The sequence below is a fragment of the Oryzias latipes genome, chromosome 8 (assembly GCF_002234675.1).
Source record: "Oryzias latipes chromosome 8, ASM223467v1".
Taxonomy (NCBI): Eukaryota; Metazoa; Chordata; class Actinopteri; order Beloniformes; family Adrianichthyidae; genus Oryzias; species Oryzias latipes.
This window is the reverse complement of record NC_019866.2, coordinates 11,927,378-11,941,671: the sequence shown is the minus strand read 5'-3', so window position 1 is coordinate 11,941,671 and position 14,294 is coordinate 11,927,378. Positions and strand designations below refer to the sequence as shown.

General features: G+C 39.2%; 1 protein-coding gene across 3 annotated transcripts in view; it reads right to left on the bottom strand.

Annotated features, from left to right (window-relative positions):
• The window catches only part of cep112 (centrosomal protein 112), a 105,320-nt gene that overhangs the window by 67,528 nt on the left and 23,498 nt on the right, over positions 1 to 14,294 (bottom strand). For all 3 annotated transcript variants that reach the window (XM_011478215.3, XM_004071678.4, XM_020705326.2), the window contains exons 7-10: positions 6,644 to 6,730; positions 4,669 to 4,768; positions 4,170 to 4,288; positions 2,495 to 2,638 (exon numbers count right to left, since the gene is read on the bottom strand). In XM_011478215.3, coding sequence (XP_011476517.1) covers positions 2,495 to 2,638; positions 4,170 to 4,288; positions 4,669 to 4,768; positions 6,644 to 6,730 — 450 coding nt within the window. The remainder of the gene's footprint in view (positions 1 to 2,494; positions 2,639 to 4,169; positions 4,289 to 4,668; positions 4,769 to 6,643; positions 6,731 to 14,294) is intronic.

The window sequence follows — 14,294 nt, the reverse complement described above, 5'->3', positions numbered from 1 at the left end:
GGCGGGAGCTGCTCCTCTTTGTGCCGGCGGGGAAGGCGTTAAAGAAAGGAACAAGGGGCTTGTGTTGGCCTGGGACGCGTGCTGACACTTGGCTCTCTGGCAGGAGATAAGAAGAGTCACCTCGACATACTGAGGCCTGGGTGCACCTGGACACAGTCGGTGGGGGCAAATTTTGTCCACTAATTAGGTGTTTGAGAAGGAAAATTAGCTGGTGTGAAGTGCAGAGAATGTAAGCTATATTATGAAATCTGCTCTCTTTGACAGGCTTAGTGATAAAGCCTTTGAAGTTTTACCAATGAAGTCATAACTATGATGAATCCCCCTTCGAAGTTTTTCTATTGGGACTTAGGCCAGCTACTGGAAAGCAGCCTGCATCAACAGTCTTCTCCAGAGGCTTGACAAGCTGTGTGTGTGAATGTATAATGTAAATAAGATTCTGGTATCTAGCAAGTTGACTTTAACACTGGATAGACAAACAACCTTTACTTTGTGATATTTACTGATAAGGAAATAGTCCAATTGATGTAGTAGTCTACAAAGAAAAACAAATGATTGACTATAGATAGTCCAATGAAAAGAACAAAAAAAACACAAATCTGGCGTTTAGATATCTACTATTTCCAAAAACTATTAAAGGAGTGTTTTTAATAATTTTAAATAAAGTAACCTCAATATGTCATATTATCAGACATCAAAAGGAGCCTTTATGTTTAAACAGGGGCTTTTCTGACAACTGTCTGGACTTTTGAATTGTCCATTTTCAATATTTTTACACTTTAGTCCCTACATATCTGGAAAAAAAAGAAAAACATACTTATAAGAAAAAACATTTGTTTATTAAAATATAGATGAATAAGATCCTCTGAGAACACACTTTGTACTGACGTATGAACTTCTGTCAGGAACTCAACTGGTGGATCCATGCTTGTGTGATGTGATGGAACACATTGTCAAAATTGCATAAAGTCTCTAAAGGTCTTGTGAGGGTTTGGAGATGATTGCCATGCATGGATATTTTAAAGCTACCCCCTCAAAAAATAAAAAAAATTAAAACATAAATTACTCTTTAGGATTGAGATTATATCTGAACAGTTGGCCTAAAAGGGAAGGGAGGAATTGAATCTTGTAATCTTCTGCATGTTTGTACAACAGTCTAATTCACTTGAAGAAGACAACAGCCTCCAATGGTTGAGGCTTAGGACTTGCCTCTCTTTTTATTTCAAAAATGGCCTCTCCACAGTCCAGTGTTTGATGGCTCTGCTGTATAGTCTTGTTGACAGATTAAGACCAGAGGCAATGTACTGTATGCACCATGTGACTTCTATGGAAAATCTCAAATGCACATCTTGATAACAAAGCTATTTTTAACATTTGACCAACCAATGCTGTCGATGAACCCCAGTAATGAAATGTGCACAATCCTATTAGAGACCAGAGTCTTTTCATTTAACATCAAAGACACAGCAGTGTGTATGTGAGAGCACAAATCCTTAAGCACAACCACAGCCATGAGTACGATTTAGCACAGGCTTGGATCAAAGACCTGTATAGAGATGACACACATATGATAGTGCCGTCATTCTCACCCTGAGGTTAGAAGATGCCTCCTTTCATTTTAGCCGTGGAATCATATGGGTCACTGTTTTATCATTAGATGTGTGACTGATGTATTTTTGGAGCTAAACAAAGCAGGACTTGGAAGCACAAGCACACACAAAGACTCCTCGAATCTGCTCCATGAAAGTGGGATGATGAGAAAATAAAATCATTTTTAAACATCACACTGGCTTCCAATACAACAAAAATATAAAAAAGTATTCCAACATGGGAAGAGAACTTACATGTAACATTTACATGTTGCAAAAAAGTATGAAACTGCTAAATAAGGAAACAAAAAGGTAAAGGAGAACATGAGTGTTTCATTAAAACTGTTTAATAAAGAAATATATTTTCATCATGGATACTATTATCATGAAACTTACTTAATCATGTATGCCTGATGTGTTTCTTTAAAGACCCACTCTGATGAAAACTGTGTTTATGGTATTATAACATGCTCTTGTTGTGTTTTTTCTGATGATGGAGGACCCATCTCAAGTTTGTTAGAGAGCATTTGTATGATCCAGAAGAGGATTGGGAGAATGTCATCTGGTCACATGAAACCATTTCTGAGTTTTGGGTTGATTTTCATATCGTTGTAAATCTGGAGCCGTTTTATAAAGATTGTATTTGTGACGTATAAAACACGCTATAACACCTATAAGGATCATGCACAAAATCCCAAACTGGTTTTGGGAAAGAAAGAAAAAAACACAAATTTACAGATTTAGGTTAACAAACAAAAATATTCCAACAATTTACTTTGCAAATTTCATTTGTAGCCTAATTTAATATAAATGTATTAAATAATTTGAAATGCAGTAAATAAAAATGAAGACACACACAAATATAAATATGGATTTATGTGTTGCATATGTGTTTTTTATGAACTCACGGTGGTTTGGGACCGAGTATTGTACTCTTTCTCCATCTTAGCAAGTCTGGCATTGGTGTCATCAAGCAGCTCCTGAATACTTTGTGTGTGTTTCTTCTGTAGGAGAAACTTCTCCTGTTCCACCTCTGACACAGCAGCATGCAGCTGGCAGGAAAAAGGAGAGCACAACAGTTAACCTGGAACTATTTGAGATTTTACTTCACTTTTGGACCCATAGTCGCAATTTTAGTAACACACCATGGGTAACTGAGTTCTTTGTACTGAGTACACAATACTACAGTGAAAAAAGATTGTAAACCAATGAACAGATGAAGACGTCTGTTTATATAAGATATCTGTCTCAAACACATAATGGTGCAGCCCTCAGGTTACAGTTCAGAGCAGCATTTTCTCTGCGATCTGAAAGCTTTGATGGAAATCAAGATGCACCTGAGGCCCAGTGAGTTTTTCAGTGCCATTCACGTTTAAAGGAACACAAAGAAAATAAGGGGGCAAAGCAGACTACTGAGAAAGAGGAGAATCTCTCAGTGCTATTGTGATGGAAATTTGTCAGCAGACCAAACATTGAAGAACTGATGAGAAATCACGTTTAGTTCAAAAAGACAAAAGGAGCCTGTGGGAATGGACCACATGTTAAAAAAAAAGGATAATGGATAATAAAAAGGATAAATTTCAAGAAATCCCAACTTTCAAAAGTATACTAAGAAAAACCTGAAAATGCTGAAGTTCTGCTTCCATAATGGAGAAGCTATGGAGTTAGCATTGTCTGGTTTTTCTGGGAATGTCTCTGGGCACATATGCTGCTCTAAAACCAGTACATACCTTTTAGCAGTGATGTTTACTTCACAGATGTAAAAGCTACCTATTCTATAAACACTAATGCACTCCCAAACCATCCCAGATGTAGGCTTTTGAACTGGCTTTGATAACAAACCAGAAGAGCTTCATCCTTTTAGTTTTCTGCTATATAGAATTTGTGTTCAGCTGTCTATAACAGTTTACTCACCATTTCAACAACGTTACTCCAAAGAATGCAGCACTGTTATTAGAGCAGTTTTTTTTTTTGCATGTCTGAATTTAAAGTTTTTTTGTGAATAGCAAGCCTGCAGAGGTGTCCAGAAATGTCTAAGGGCTCCTACTGCAACTTTCATTCTAAAATCCTGTCAGGTTGAAATGCAGTGGGTCTAGAGTCTCATTTCACCCGTCCAAGAAAGGTTTCACGGCTTACCGTAGGCTTAGAGATTTCAATGTGCTCTGAATTTTTTATTATGAAAATATGTTGCTTATTTATGTCCTACAAAGCCTAGAAACTGTCCAGGAATGAGGGTTGTTGACTTGTTAGAAAATTGAGCTAAATCATCTGAAGAACTCACAAAAACGGTCGCAGTGCTGCACCTGTTTGAGAAGATCAAAAAAGGCATAAAGCAAAGTGTTTTTGACAAACTGGCTAATTGTCCAGATGTATTATATTTTCTGTTTTACAACTTTCTCCCCATACATTTTGTTCCATGCTAAATGAGTGAAATGGAATCATTTTTGATATGATCGCACTAAAGCTCAGGGACGTTTAGAACTAAATTACTAGCAGCAAACCCTGCTTGTATCAAGCCAACCGTCTTCCTCGCTCGAGGCGACGTTCATGCTGTTGCGGAAGACTCGAGCTCTCTTCTCATACCTTCTTCTCCCACTCATTTCTTAAAGAGTCTGAGCTCTGATCCGACATCTTCTTCAGCTCCTCTATCTGCTTATCTTTGCTCTGGCAGATGACCTGGGATTCGCGCAGCACACTTTGAACTGTGGCAGAGCAGACACACAAAGAGCGGTCAGGCCTCGCCTCAGGGTGGAAACAGATGGACGAGCACTCGTGTGCGTTGAAGTGCTGTCAACCACTGTTGGAAAATTTCATTTTACAAAATGCCACGTTGATGCTTTTTTATGAAATACTAAAGACAGACGAATAAATACATGTTAAAGAAAAAAAAAAAAAGAACACATGGAAGCACAGAAAAAAAGGAGGTGATTAAATCTTAGAATGAGCTGCACAGCTGCAGAGCATCACTGCACACCAGCGCAGACCTCAGTGCAATTGTATCTTTAGGGCTTTTACTCTGAGTGTTCAGAGACATCACTATAAACATTGTTCCAGTTAGCTCAGCAATCACAGGACCTCTCACCTTTTTTCTCCAGCTTTCGGATCAGCTCCTGTGACTCTTTCTGTTTAGCCTGGTACAGACTCTTCATCTCTTCAATCTCAGCGTGTTTGCGGTCCAGAATCTAAAAGAGAAAGAACGAAAGAGGACTTCGAGGAAAAAAATTGTTTCCGACAAAATAAAAATGAAAAAGTGTTTATTGTAAAGGGTTGAAATATTCAGTAGAATGTGTCTGCTTCTCACTGTGCAGCTATTACTGCAACCAGAGACAACGATAACAATGTTTACCACGTAAACATTCAGACTTGATGCCCAAAAATGAGCACATTTGTGCTCAGATTTAAAAGGCATCTGAGATTTCCAAAATGAGTTGAAAGTGACTTAAAAAGCCGAAACGTTTTAACAAAATTAAGCTTGATAAAATGGATAGTGGTGGTAATATTGTTTTTGGCTCATTTATGGAAAATCTCCATCATTTGGAGAAAAGAGTTGTTTGTAAGGACGTCTGGGTGGAACTGACGTCGTAGCTTGAAAAGACATCCTCCCCCACATCATGTAAATCTGTTCCTTACGAGACTACGAGCAAATTAAGTGGCAGCTGAGTGAACCACCTGTGTTCAGACCATGAGGTAAATGAATGCACTTGCTGCTGCCATCTGTCTGTAATTACTGAAATTAGGCCAGAGAGACTTGAGGCTCCAGCAGAAAAAGACAGCCTCGTACTCACATTGGATAGGAACGATTGTGTTTCCAATTTTTTTTTCTTTTTAGTTGCATATAAGATGTGTTTTTCTATAGTTAAATTTAGGTACTATATTACAGTGCAATTTATAAAGATATAATAAAGTCACAAATATCTTGATTCTAAAAAAATTGATGTTTTTTTTTGATTGGACAGACAGAAAGGAACCCAAGACAAAAGCCAAATTGTTTTTTACTGGACTCTAGAAGATACTTATTAGCCAAACCTAACATCATCTCTGTGTGAATGGGATGAGGGAGATGAAAGGACTATTGGGCGACTGGAACAAAGTTCACATTACACTCAAGGACCCCCAATTATTTTCCATTTCACCACCCAAAAGAGCTTGTCTTTTTTGGGGTCCACTAAACAAGACAATGTCAGGCCCAAAGAGAGAGTACCAGACTGTTAGAAATGGAAGCTTTCAGGGCATCCATTTCAGGTCTTTATTTGACATCCTAATGCAGTGGAGAAGCAGCCTGGCTGTACACAAAATGTAACCAGGGAAGAGAAGAGAAGAGAAGAGCCAAAAACTACTAACATTTAAAAACTACAAAAAGATAGAAACTGAATATGATCAAGTGAAAATTAAAATAGAAAAAGGACTTTAAAACATGCATTTCATGATGATTTCTGTTTTCTTGTTGTCTAAAGAGAGGATAGTGGGTGCACTGAAACTAAACCAGACATAACTTTTAATCTATATACAATAAAGAGACACTACCTTTTAAAGAGAGCAAGTTGTCATCCTGCCTGCCTCCTGTCAACTACAAAGAAGCTAAAGTAGCGAGAAAATTGGAGTCTTTCTTTCTGTTTTAATGAAATATTCAGTGGCACCAAAGGAAAGTTGTAGCAAGGATGTGACAGATCCCAGGTGCTTGATCCTAACCGACGGGCACCTGGTGTGAAAGAAACCAGCTTTACTGCTACTTTCACTGCTGACAAGGAGCTTTGAAGAGATTGTTATTTTTGGAGATGAGGGGATAAGACGAGAAGTAATCCTTCACTTTCATTAGCCAGAATAGGGACAAACGGAGGGGTTTGTTTCACGGGGTTGAACATTTTTTTAAAGAGCATTAACAAAGAGAAAAAAAAAGTACATTTCATTTTTCTTATTAATAACGAACACGGTAAAAGTAACGCCATATTTGAACACTCAAAAAGTTGCTGCTTCCCATGACCGTAAAGAAAAAAAGATGATGAAATACAGCGTAAATGTGCGAAGTGGAGCAGGAGTTGCCGGCCCTTCATCCTCACCTTCTCGATGTCTGCGTCGTGTCTCTGCTGCAGCTTCAGCTTCTCCTCCTGGTGCTTAGCCTCCAGCACTTTGATCTGCACGTCAGTCTGAGAACGCACATGCAACTTTAATCACACTTTCTTTACAACTCGGCCATTTTGCTTTCACTTTCCAAACATGACCGTCTTAGGTAAAAACCTTGTGGAATTTTCCACATAAACAGCAGCGTTTGCAGACCTGCAAACACATGATGATGAACTTCTAACCCTACTTTAACTCACATACAGAGCTTTCATGTTCATCTGTCATAGAAAGATCCTGCTTGGATATTTTATTTACTGGTCAGACCGCAGGAGTCAATTATGCAGATAAAAAGCTGAATTTAGTGTTAATGAATTATAGGTCAAAAACCTGAAATTATATGTGAAACAATCCACATTAAAACTAGGGCCGTCATGGAATACATTTTTTTAACAAATTGATATTGACATACCTTATTCCAGTTTATCAAAACAGCCAGACAATAGAAAAGAGACGAGTGATTTTAGTTTCCTTCAACGTGTTTGGTGAATTGGATGATTTTGAAGAATGGGATGCAGAAGACGAGAAAGAGAGAAGAGAATATAAGAGGGAGGAGATGAGAGACGAGGAATTGAAATATTTCGACTTTGGACTGTTTTTGTTTTTTACTGTGACTGGACAAGATAAGAAGTAAGAGGTGCACTTTCCTCTAAAACTTTCCAAGTTTAGAATATATAACGCTTTCCTCCATTGCTGCAGAGGGAGGTGGGTGAAGGCTATGTAGCCGTTACCAAGACAACGCATTGCATAGTGTATCAAATAGTCCTCTTTTTGTGAAAAACGATTCAAACCTAAAAACTAATGAGATTAAAGTATGAATAATTGATTTATTATTCATTTCTCTTGTAAGTGACCATGGTATAAGCGGATACCTCATCAGTAATCATCCCTTACATAATGCATAATGATCATAGATTTAAAATGAGATTAATGGATTAATTTAAAATAACACCCTAATTTTTCTATAATAATAATGATTTACGCAATAATTTGATACATCTAATTAAAAGTACCATCAGCGTCTATAAATCAAATTTACTTAACTTTTCTATATTCTGTTGTCCTTAAAAAGGGGTCAGCTCATATACATTCATTGCAAAGTCTCCATTAGGGCTTTGGGCATTGCAGCAATCCAAAAACACGGCTAACATGTCACAGAACAATATGACTAATCAAAATTTCTAGAAAAATGATAGTCGCAGAGCTTTCACTGGAACAGAGCTCTCCAGAGAAATTCAACAGATTAAAACAAAAGCATGAAGATAACTCAAAAGCTCATATGATCGCCTTTATTTTTTTTAGGGCAAGCGGTGGGATGTAAGAGTTTGTGTGGGACGGGAATAGCGTTGTAAAGGATCCCTGTAGCTTAATTGTGATCGAGCCATATAAGAACCAAAAATATTTAAAAAAAAAACAACAAAAAAGGATCCTGACCTTTTCTGTCCAAGTGTGTAGGAGAAGCTTCTGTAATGGGTACTTTCAGCGTGGGCCTTTTATGTGAACAAAAAGCTACATAACAAATAAAAAAAAAAAAAAAAAAAAATCTAAGAAAGAACACGATGGCCTCTGTAAAGTACAGAGTATTTATATTCTTCCTTGTAAATGGTGTAAGTTTTTTTTTTGGACAGATTCTGCCAACAATATTAATGTGGTTTAAGCCACATTGCTTTCATGGAAACTCAATAGTTTTGCCCAGCTATATTCTAAAACAGCCTTCCTTTCTTTACATATTTAGGCTTGATCTATTTTCTGTACAAGCTGCTGTCTCTAATTAGTTTGCTTACAAGATGTTTCCACACACCAGCACATGGAAACACAAAGAAAAACCTTTGACAGAAGATGACTGGCCATGTGCTTTGATGTTGCTGCTCATGTATAGTCAGTGACTGCTCTGGTGTGTTCGTCAGAACTGCAGAAGGGTGGCAAAATTCTTCCTTTGAAAATGGGTGTGTGTGTGTGTGTTTTTCAGTGATTAACAGCATCCCACAGCTAGTTTGTGTGTGTTCTATTCATCAAAACCAATGAATGGAAAATTCCCCCGAAATAACCTTAAAAGTCACAGCCAAAGAGGGACAATTTCAAATAAACACAGTCCAACTCATTTCTTTTAAAAGCATATAAATATTGGTGAAATGCATTAAAGTCATAAAACAAAAGAACGCATTTCAAAGTTAATCTTTAAAATTCAAAAGATGGATTTTTTCAAATTTCTTTAGAAGTTGACATTAACGAGCCGAAAAGAAAAAAGTCCAACTAAATTGCCGTCTAGAAGCCTCTCTTCATTTGTTGCACCTGAGCTGCATTCATACACTCTCCTTGACAAAGCTTTATTAAACATTCTCTTCTCTCTTCGTCGCCTTTTTTCCTTATTTAGCCGCATTTCTTGTGCAACTGAAGGGACCACAGGAGACCCGTCAGAGCAAAAAGGGGAAGTCAAAGAGACATGAGAGAAAGACACTGGGAGAAAAAGAGGAGAGAGACAGAGGTGGCAGTGATTGAAAAGAAAGAGAAAGCAGAGACATGATTCTGCAGATGCCTAAAAAAAAAAGCTCATGTGGGGGTGTCACTTCCTCATCCTTGCTTCAAATGCTCTTTGGAGAAAGTTTGTCAAACTACATCAGGGGCGTTTGAAACTTGTTTATAAAGGCACCGGTGAAGGAAGGAGGAGGAGGAATGTCGTACACCTAAGGCTTCTGAGATGCCTTCAATCAGCCTGACTGGGTGGTTACAGCTTTTTCCCCTTTTCTGTTCTTCTGAGTTGCAACGAGCGCTGTAAGATGCCATGTTTTCAGACGCTTCGCTTTTCAGAGGATGAGAAGTCGGGTGGGAAGTGGAGGGAGGGAGAGAGGAGTTGGGAGTGGGAATGGGAAGAGACGGAAACATTTGCTTTTTTATTCCCGTGAAAGGCCGATTGTGAGGTCCAGGACTTTTGCCTTGAGGGTGGGGGTGTTCACGAATCATCTAAGAACTGTTTCAGCTCCAAAAAGCAAAGGTTACATTTGTGCGTCTCCTTCATCTTCCCTGAAATGCTCTGTGTCTTGGTTTTGCCTTCATCCTCTGTAAACACAGATGCTTGGAGATAGTATGCAGTGATGTGTTATCTACTGTGGAGCAGATACATGCCTCTTCCACACTTTACGAGAAGTTAATTTACTACAATTTGACCAGATCATACTGCTGGATAAAGGCTAAAAAGTTTTTCTTATATACAACTAGGCCTGCACAAATAAAAAACAAAAATTGCAATATTAGCCTGCATGTGGAATAAGCTTATCGCAAAAAACGGCATAAAATGAGAAAAATGGTTACCTTAAAGACTCAGTTTAATGAAAATTGGGTTTTTGGTGTTTTTAGCATGTTCTTCTGGCATTTTTCTCATGATGAGGGACGTATTTCAAATAATTTAAGATTATAACCGCATTTCTGAGTGTTTGCTTATTTAAATTGTTGTGAATCAGGAGCAGACAAAAAATGCAGTTGGAAAAGGATCGTACTTGTTGCGTAGAAAATACAATGAACGGTGGGCCACAAGCTCTCCAATCACTTTCCAATGCATCCATTTGTAGACAATTAGATCCATGTACGTCTTTGTTCTCCAAGTCTGTTCTGGAATCTGGCTCAGACTTTATGACTGGATAGCTCCAATATTGCTCTCCATTTTTGTTGCCCTGGTAATGTCAAAAAAGATGGATGATGGGAAGGGGGTAGGCTTAGTCCCACCCATAACTCAGAGGCAAATCTCTAATGAAGTCCTGCCGCTCTGCAGAAACTAAGTCCTAGAAATTGACGTAGATTTTTTGATTTTGGCTAAAAACACAAACATAACTAAAAGATCAATAGACGATTGAGTGGGACCTTAAATGTTCACACACATGCTAAAAGATTCTTATGGCAGCTCAAAATGTTGATCAAAATAAATGGAGCCCTTTACATGTTTGGCCTCTTATGCAGACGAGGATCAATTAAAGTAGAATTTAGGTTATGTTGACTTTTATTTAAAAAAAAATGTTGCAGTGAAATGGAAATGATTAATTTGGGTTTTGTTTGTTTTGCTCATATATCACAAGTGAAATTGTCATTGCAATATTGATCACTTATATCCATAATTGCACATTTTCCTCACAATGTCCTTAAAAAAACAAATAATAAATCAAATCAATTTTGTCACAGCTTCTACAGATACCAAAGAGAAAAATCTTTTCGAGAACTTACAATAAAAATATGTCAAATCGAAAGAGAAAATCCGTGAAGACATGATTGAAATGGTAACTTTATTTTTGTAAAACACAGTGGATCCCTTAAGTCTACTGGCCTGAAGCACAATCTTGAAAGCTAACTGCAAACCTAGTCCCCTTTTAACTACTGAGACTCACCAGGTTTAAGTTTTATAGCTTTCAAAATCGATCAGATAAGACGGGCCATGGCACTCTAAACCACAGACTCGGAACCTAAGCTTCATCCCAAAGGAGTCCAAGATGAGAGAGACTGCATCATTATGGCATCAGAAAGCAAAAGGCTCTGATCCCCAGTCGGGTAACTGTGAGCATTAGAGCGTGACGGCTTGACACTAACGGACTGCTGCCAACTATCCCTTTAGGTCAGTTACCAAAGCAGAGGCTTGAACCCAGATCCAGTCCAGCGTTTACAGATTCTCCCAGTGTCTTTTCTTACTCAAAGCCTTGAACTTGTGCAAACAAAAAAACACTCATCACCAACTAGTTAATTGAATTTCCAAGCAATATACCCAGCCTTCCTAACACTAAGCGCTTTGAGAGGATGCCACGTGATTCAAAGGACTTTGCTGCTCTGAGAAGACATTTTCCAGAGCCTTGAATAAGCTAGTACATGTGTGTAAGCTAAGTGACTCAAAGCAAAAGCAGTCATGTATCACAGCTGCCACTCATTGTTCCAGAGGGGGGGAAAAAAAATGCAGTCTGTGTTTGATGAGGCCTTCAGTCCATCAAAAACATTTCCCAAATCCGCTTTATCCGGCTCAAAGAAGAGGAAAAGTGAAAGCTTACGCCTGCTGGCTTTTGGCAAGAGGCAAGAAACGACGTGAGGAACGTTTGCCTATATGAAGTGTTTTAAAAGAAACAGCCAAACTTCAAAGGAAAAAAGAGTTTGCAGATTAGTAGGAAGAGGACTTCCCATTGAAATCTCTCCATCTCGTTTAAGAGAACAAACGGGAGAGAACAAAGAATGTGAAAAAATCTAGAACTCCACTTTTTTCATTGTTGAAAGTCATATTAGCAACCGTTGTCTTTGATTTGAAATATTTTTTTTCAGAATGAATATTTAAGACATCATACAGACATGACAATAAATAAATAAACATACAGAGACGCTAAACTTTTTATATGGGTGACAGATATTCTGGATTTCTTCCTCTCCATTTATTATTCCATTTTTATAGTCTGCTTTTTCTGGTGTTATAGATTAATACTTACATCTGAAGGTTTCCTTCTACAAATAGGACTCAAACATGAGGAACACTCATTGATATTTAAGCATTTTGACTTGATAGGAGATGATTTATGTCTCTCTGTTTGGAATTTTCAAATATTTTACTACAAGAAAATACCTTGTTTGAAATTAAATCTGCTTTCATTTAAAAAAACTTACATTTTTTCCAAAGTTTAGTTTAGTTTTATCAATTGCTGAAAGTTTGAAACTTCTGACAGCTTAGAATTGGAACAATATTTTGAAACTAAAGTTTCTCTAGCAACACTGTGTTTAGGGATTTAAGAGTATAGTTTTTATTTTAGAAAAGCATTACAAACTGTTGGTATTTTGTTGAAAATGTGTCTTTAAAACTGCACAAAAAATACAAGTTTAAAAAAACCTAAACATGTCAGCACGGATCTCCTTTCATGCCGTTTAAGACGGGTTCATTGAAGTGAGAGTGAAGCATTATTAGGAATTCGCATGGAAACACATACATTCCAGAATGTTAAAGGAAAGAAAAGATGTTGCACAGAATTACAGTGTAAGACTGCTAAAGAACTCAGGCTTTGTGATGCTCTTTTCCACAGGAAAAAACAAACGATATTCATTTTTTTTTAGCAAGGACAGTGTTTGCCACCATGTTTACCCTTCAGTTATTTGCATGTTTTCATATAACGATATTAGAATGAAGGTGTTACTAGGAAGTTGACACACGATTCTAAAAAGTATGACAGCAGAATCCCCCAATGCCCAACTCCGATCATCTTTTGATCTAAGTGGTCTTTTCATTATGATAAAGACTTTTTAGCAAAAATCAAAAGTACCAGCTGAGTGGTTTTTAGGACCTAGTTTCTGCAGAATGGCAGGAGTTCACTAGAAATTCATCTGAGTTGAGGGGATAGTTGGTAAGGTAAGGTGTAACTCCCTCAAAACCACAATCTGACATCAGCAGAGCAACAAAAATGGCGAGCAATATTGGAGCTCTCCAGCCGAGGAGTGTCTTGAGCCACATGCCAGCTCGGACTGTCAGGAGCCGGGGCCAGGGCGGTTCATCTTTGTCTCACTTCCGGGTTCGGGCTTTTATTTTGTTAACTCATGTTCTGTCTTCTGTTGGTTCTTTAGGTAACTTACCCCGGTCTTCACCGGCACCTGTTTACCCACCTGTTTTCATTTATGTGTGTGTATATAAGCTCCTGTTTTGATTTCACTTGTCACCGGATCGTTCTACTTGTTTGACCTCGGTCTCTACGAGCTTAAGAAGCCTTCCTTGGATTAAAATATCCTTTTGATTCGAACTTCTGCCGTCCTGCTTTTGTGTCCGAATTCACACCCCTTGACATTACGATCCGGTCATCATGGACGCAGCGGACGCAGGAGTTCCACGAACGAGCAGCGACGCCCAGGAGAGGGTCATTCTCCAGCAGGAGGAACAGCTAAATTACCTCAGGCGAGGTATGCTGGAGATGGCTGGGCGCCAGGAGCAACAGCTGACCATGATCGGTGATCGCATTGAGACATTGGCAAAGCAGCTCCAGCAGCCGCCGTCATCTCATCCGCCACATCACTCTACCTCTGCGCCGACACCGGTGATTCCAGTCCAGACGACGTCACTCGCCCCGGGGGTTCAACTGGCCCGACCAGAGAGGTTTTCCGGCGACTCAGGGGATTGTCGGGCGTTTATCACTCAATGCGAGCTTCATTTCGAGCTGCAGGCAGCCAGTTTCCCTACTGATCGGGCCAAGGTGGCATTTATAATCTCACACCTCTCTGACAGAGCCGGAGCATGGGCCACTGCGGAGTGGCAACGTGGAGGAGCGACCTGCGCCTCTCTCTCTGCCTTTCTCGACGCCTTCACCCAGGTTTTTCAACACACGAAACCCGGCAGAGAGGCGGCTCGGGCGCTGATGCGGCTGACACAAGGTAACCGTCGGGTGACGGATTATGCTATTGAGTTCCGGACTCTCGCTTCAGAGAGCGGGTGGAACCCCGCAGCGCTTACGGACGCTTTTCTAGAGGGATTATCAGAGGAGCTGAAGGACCACTTAGCTCCCTTGGAGCTGCCCTCATCCCTGGAGCCTCTTATCGCCCTGGTGATTCGTATCGACAATCGACTGCAGGATCGTCGGCGGGGGCGCCGGGTGGACG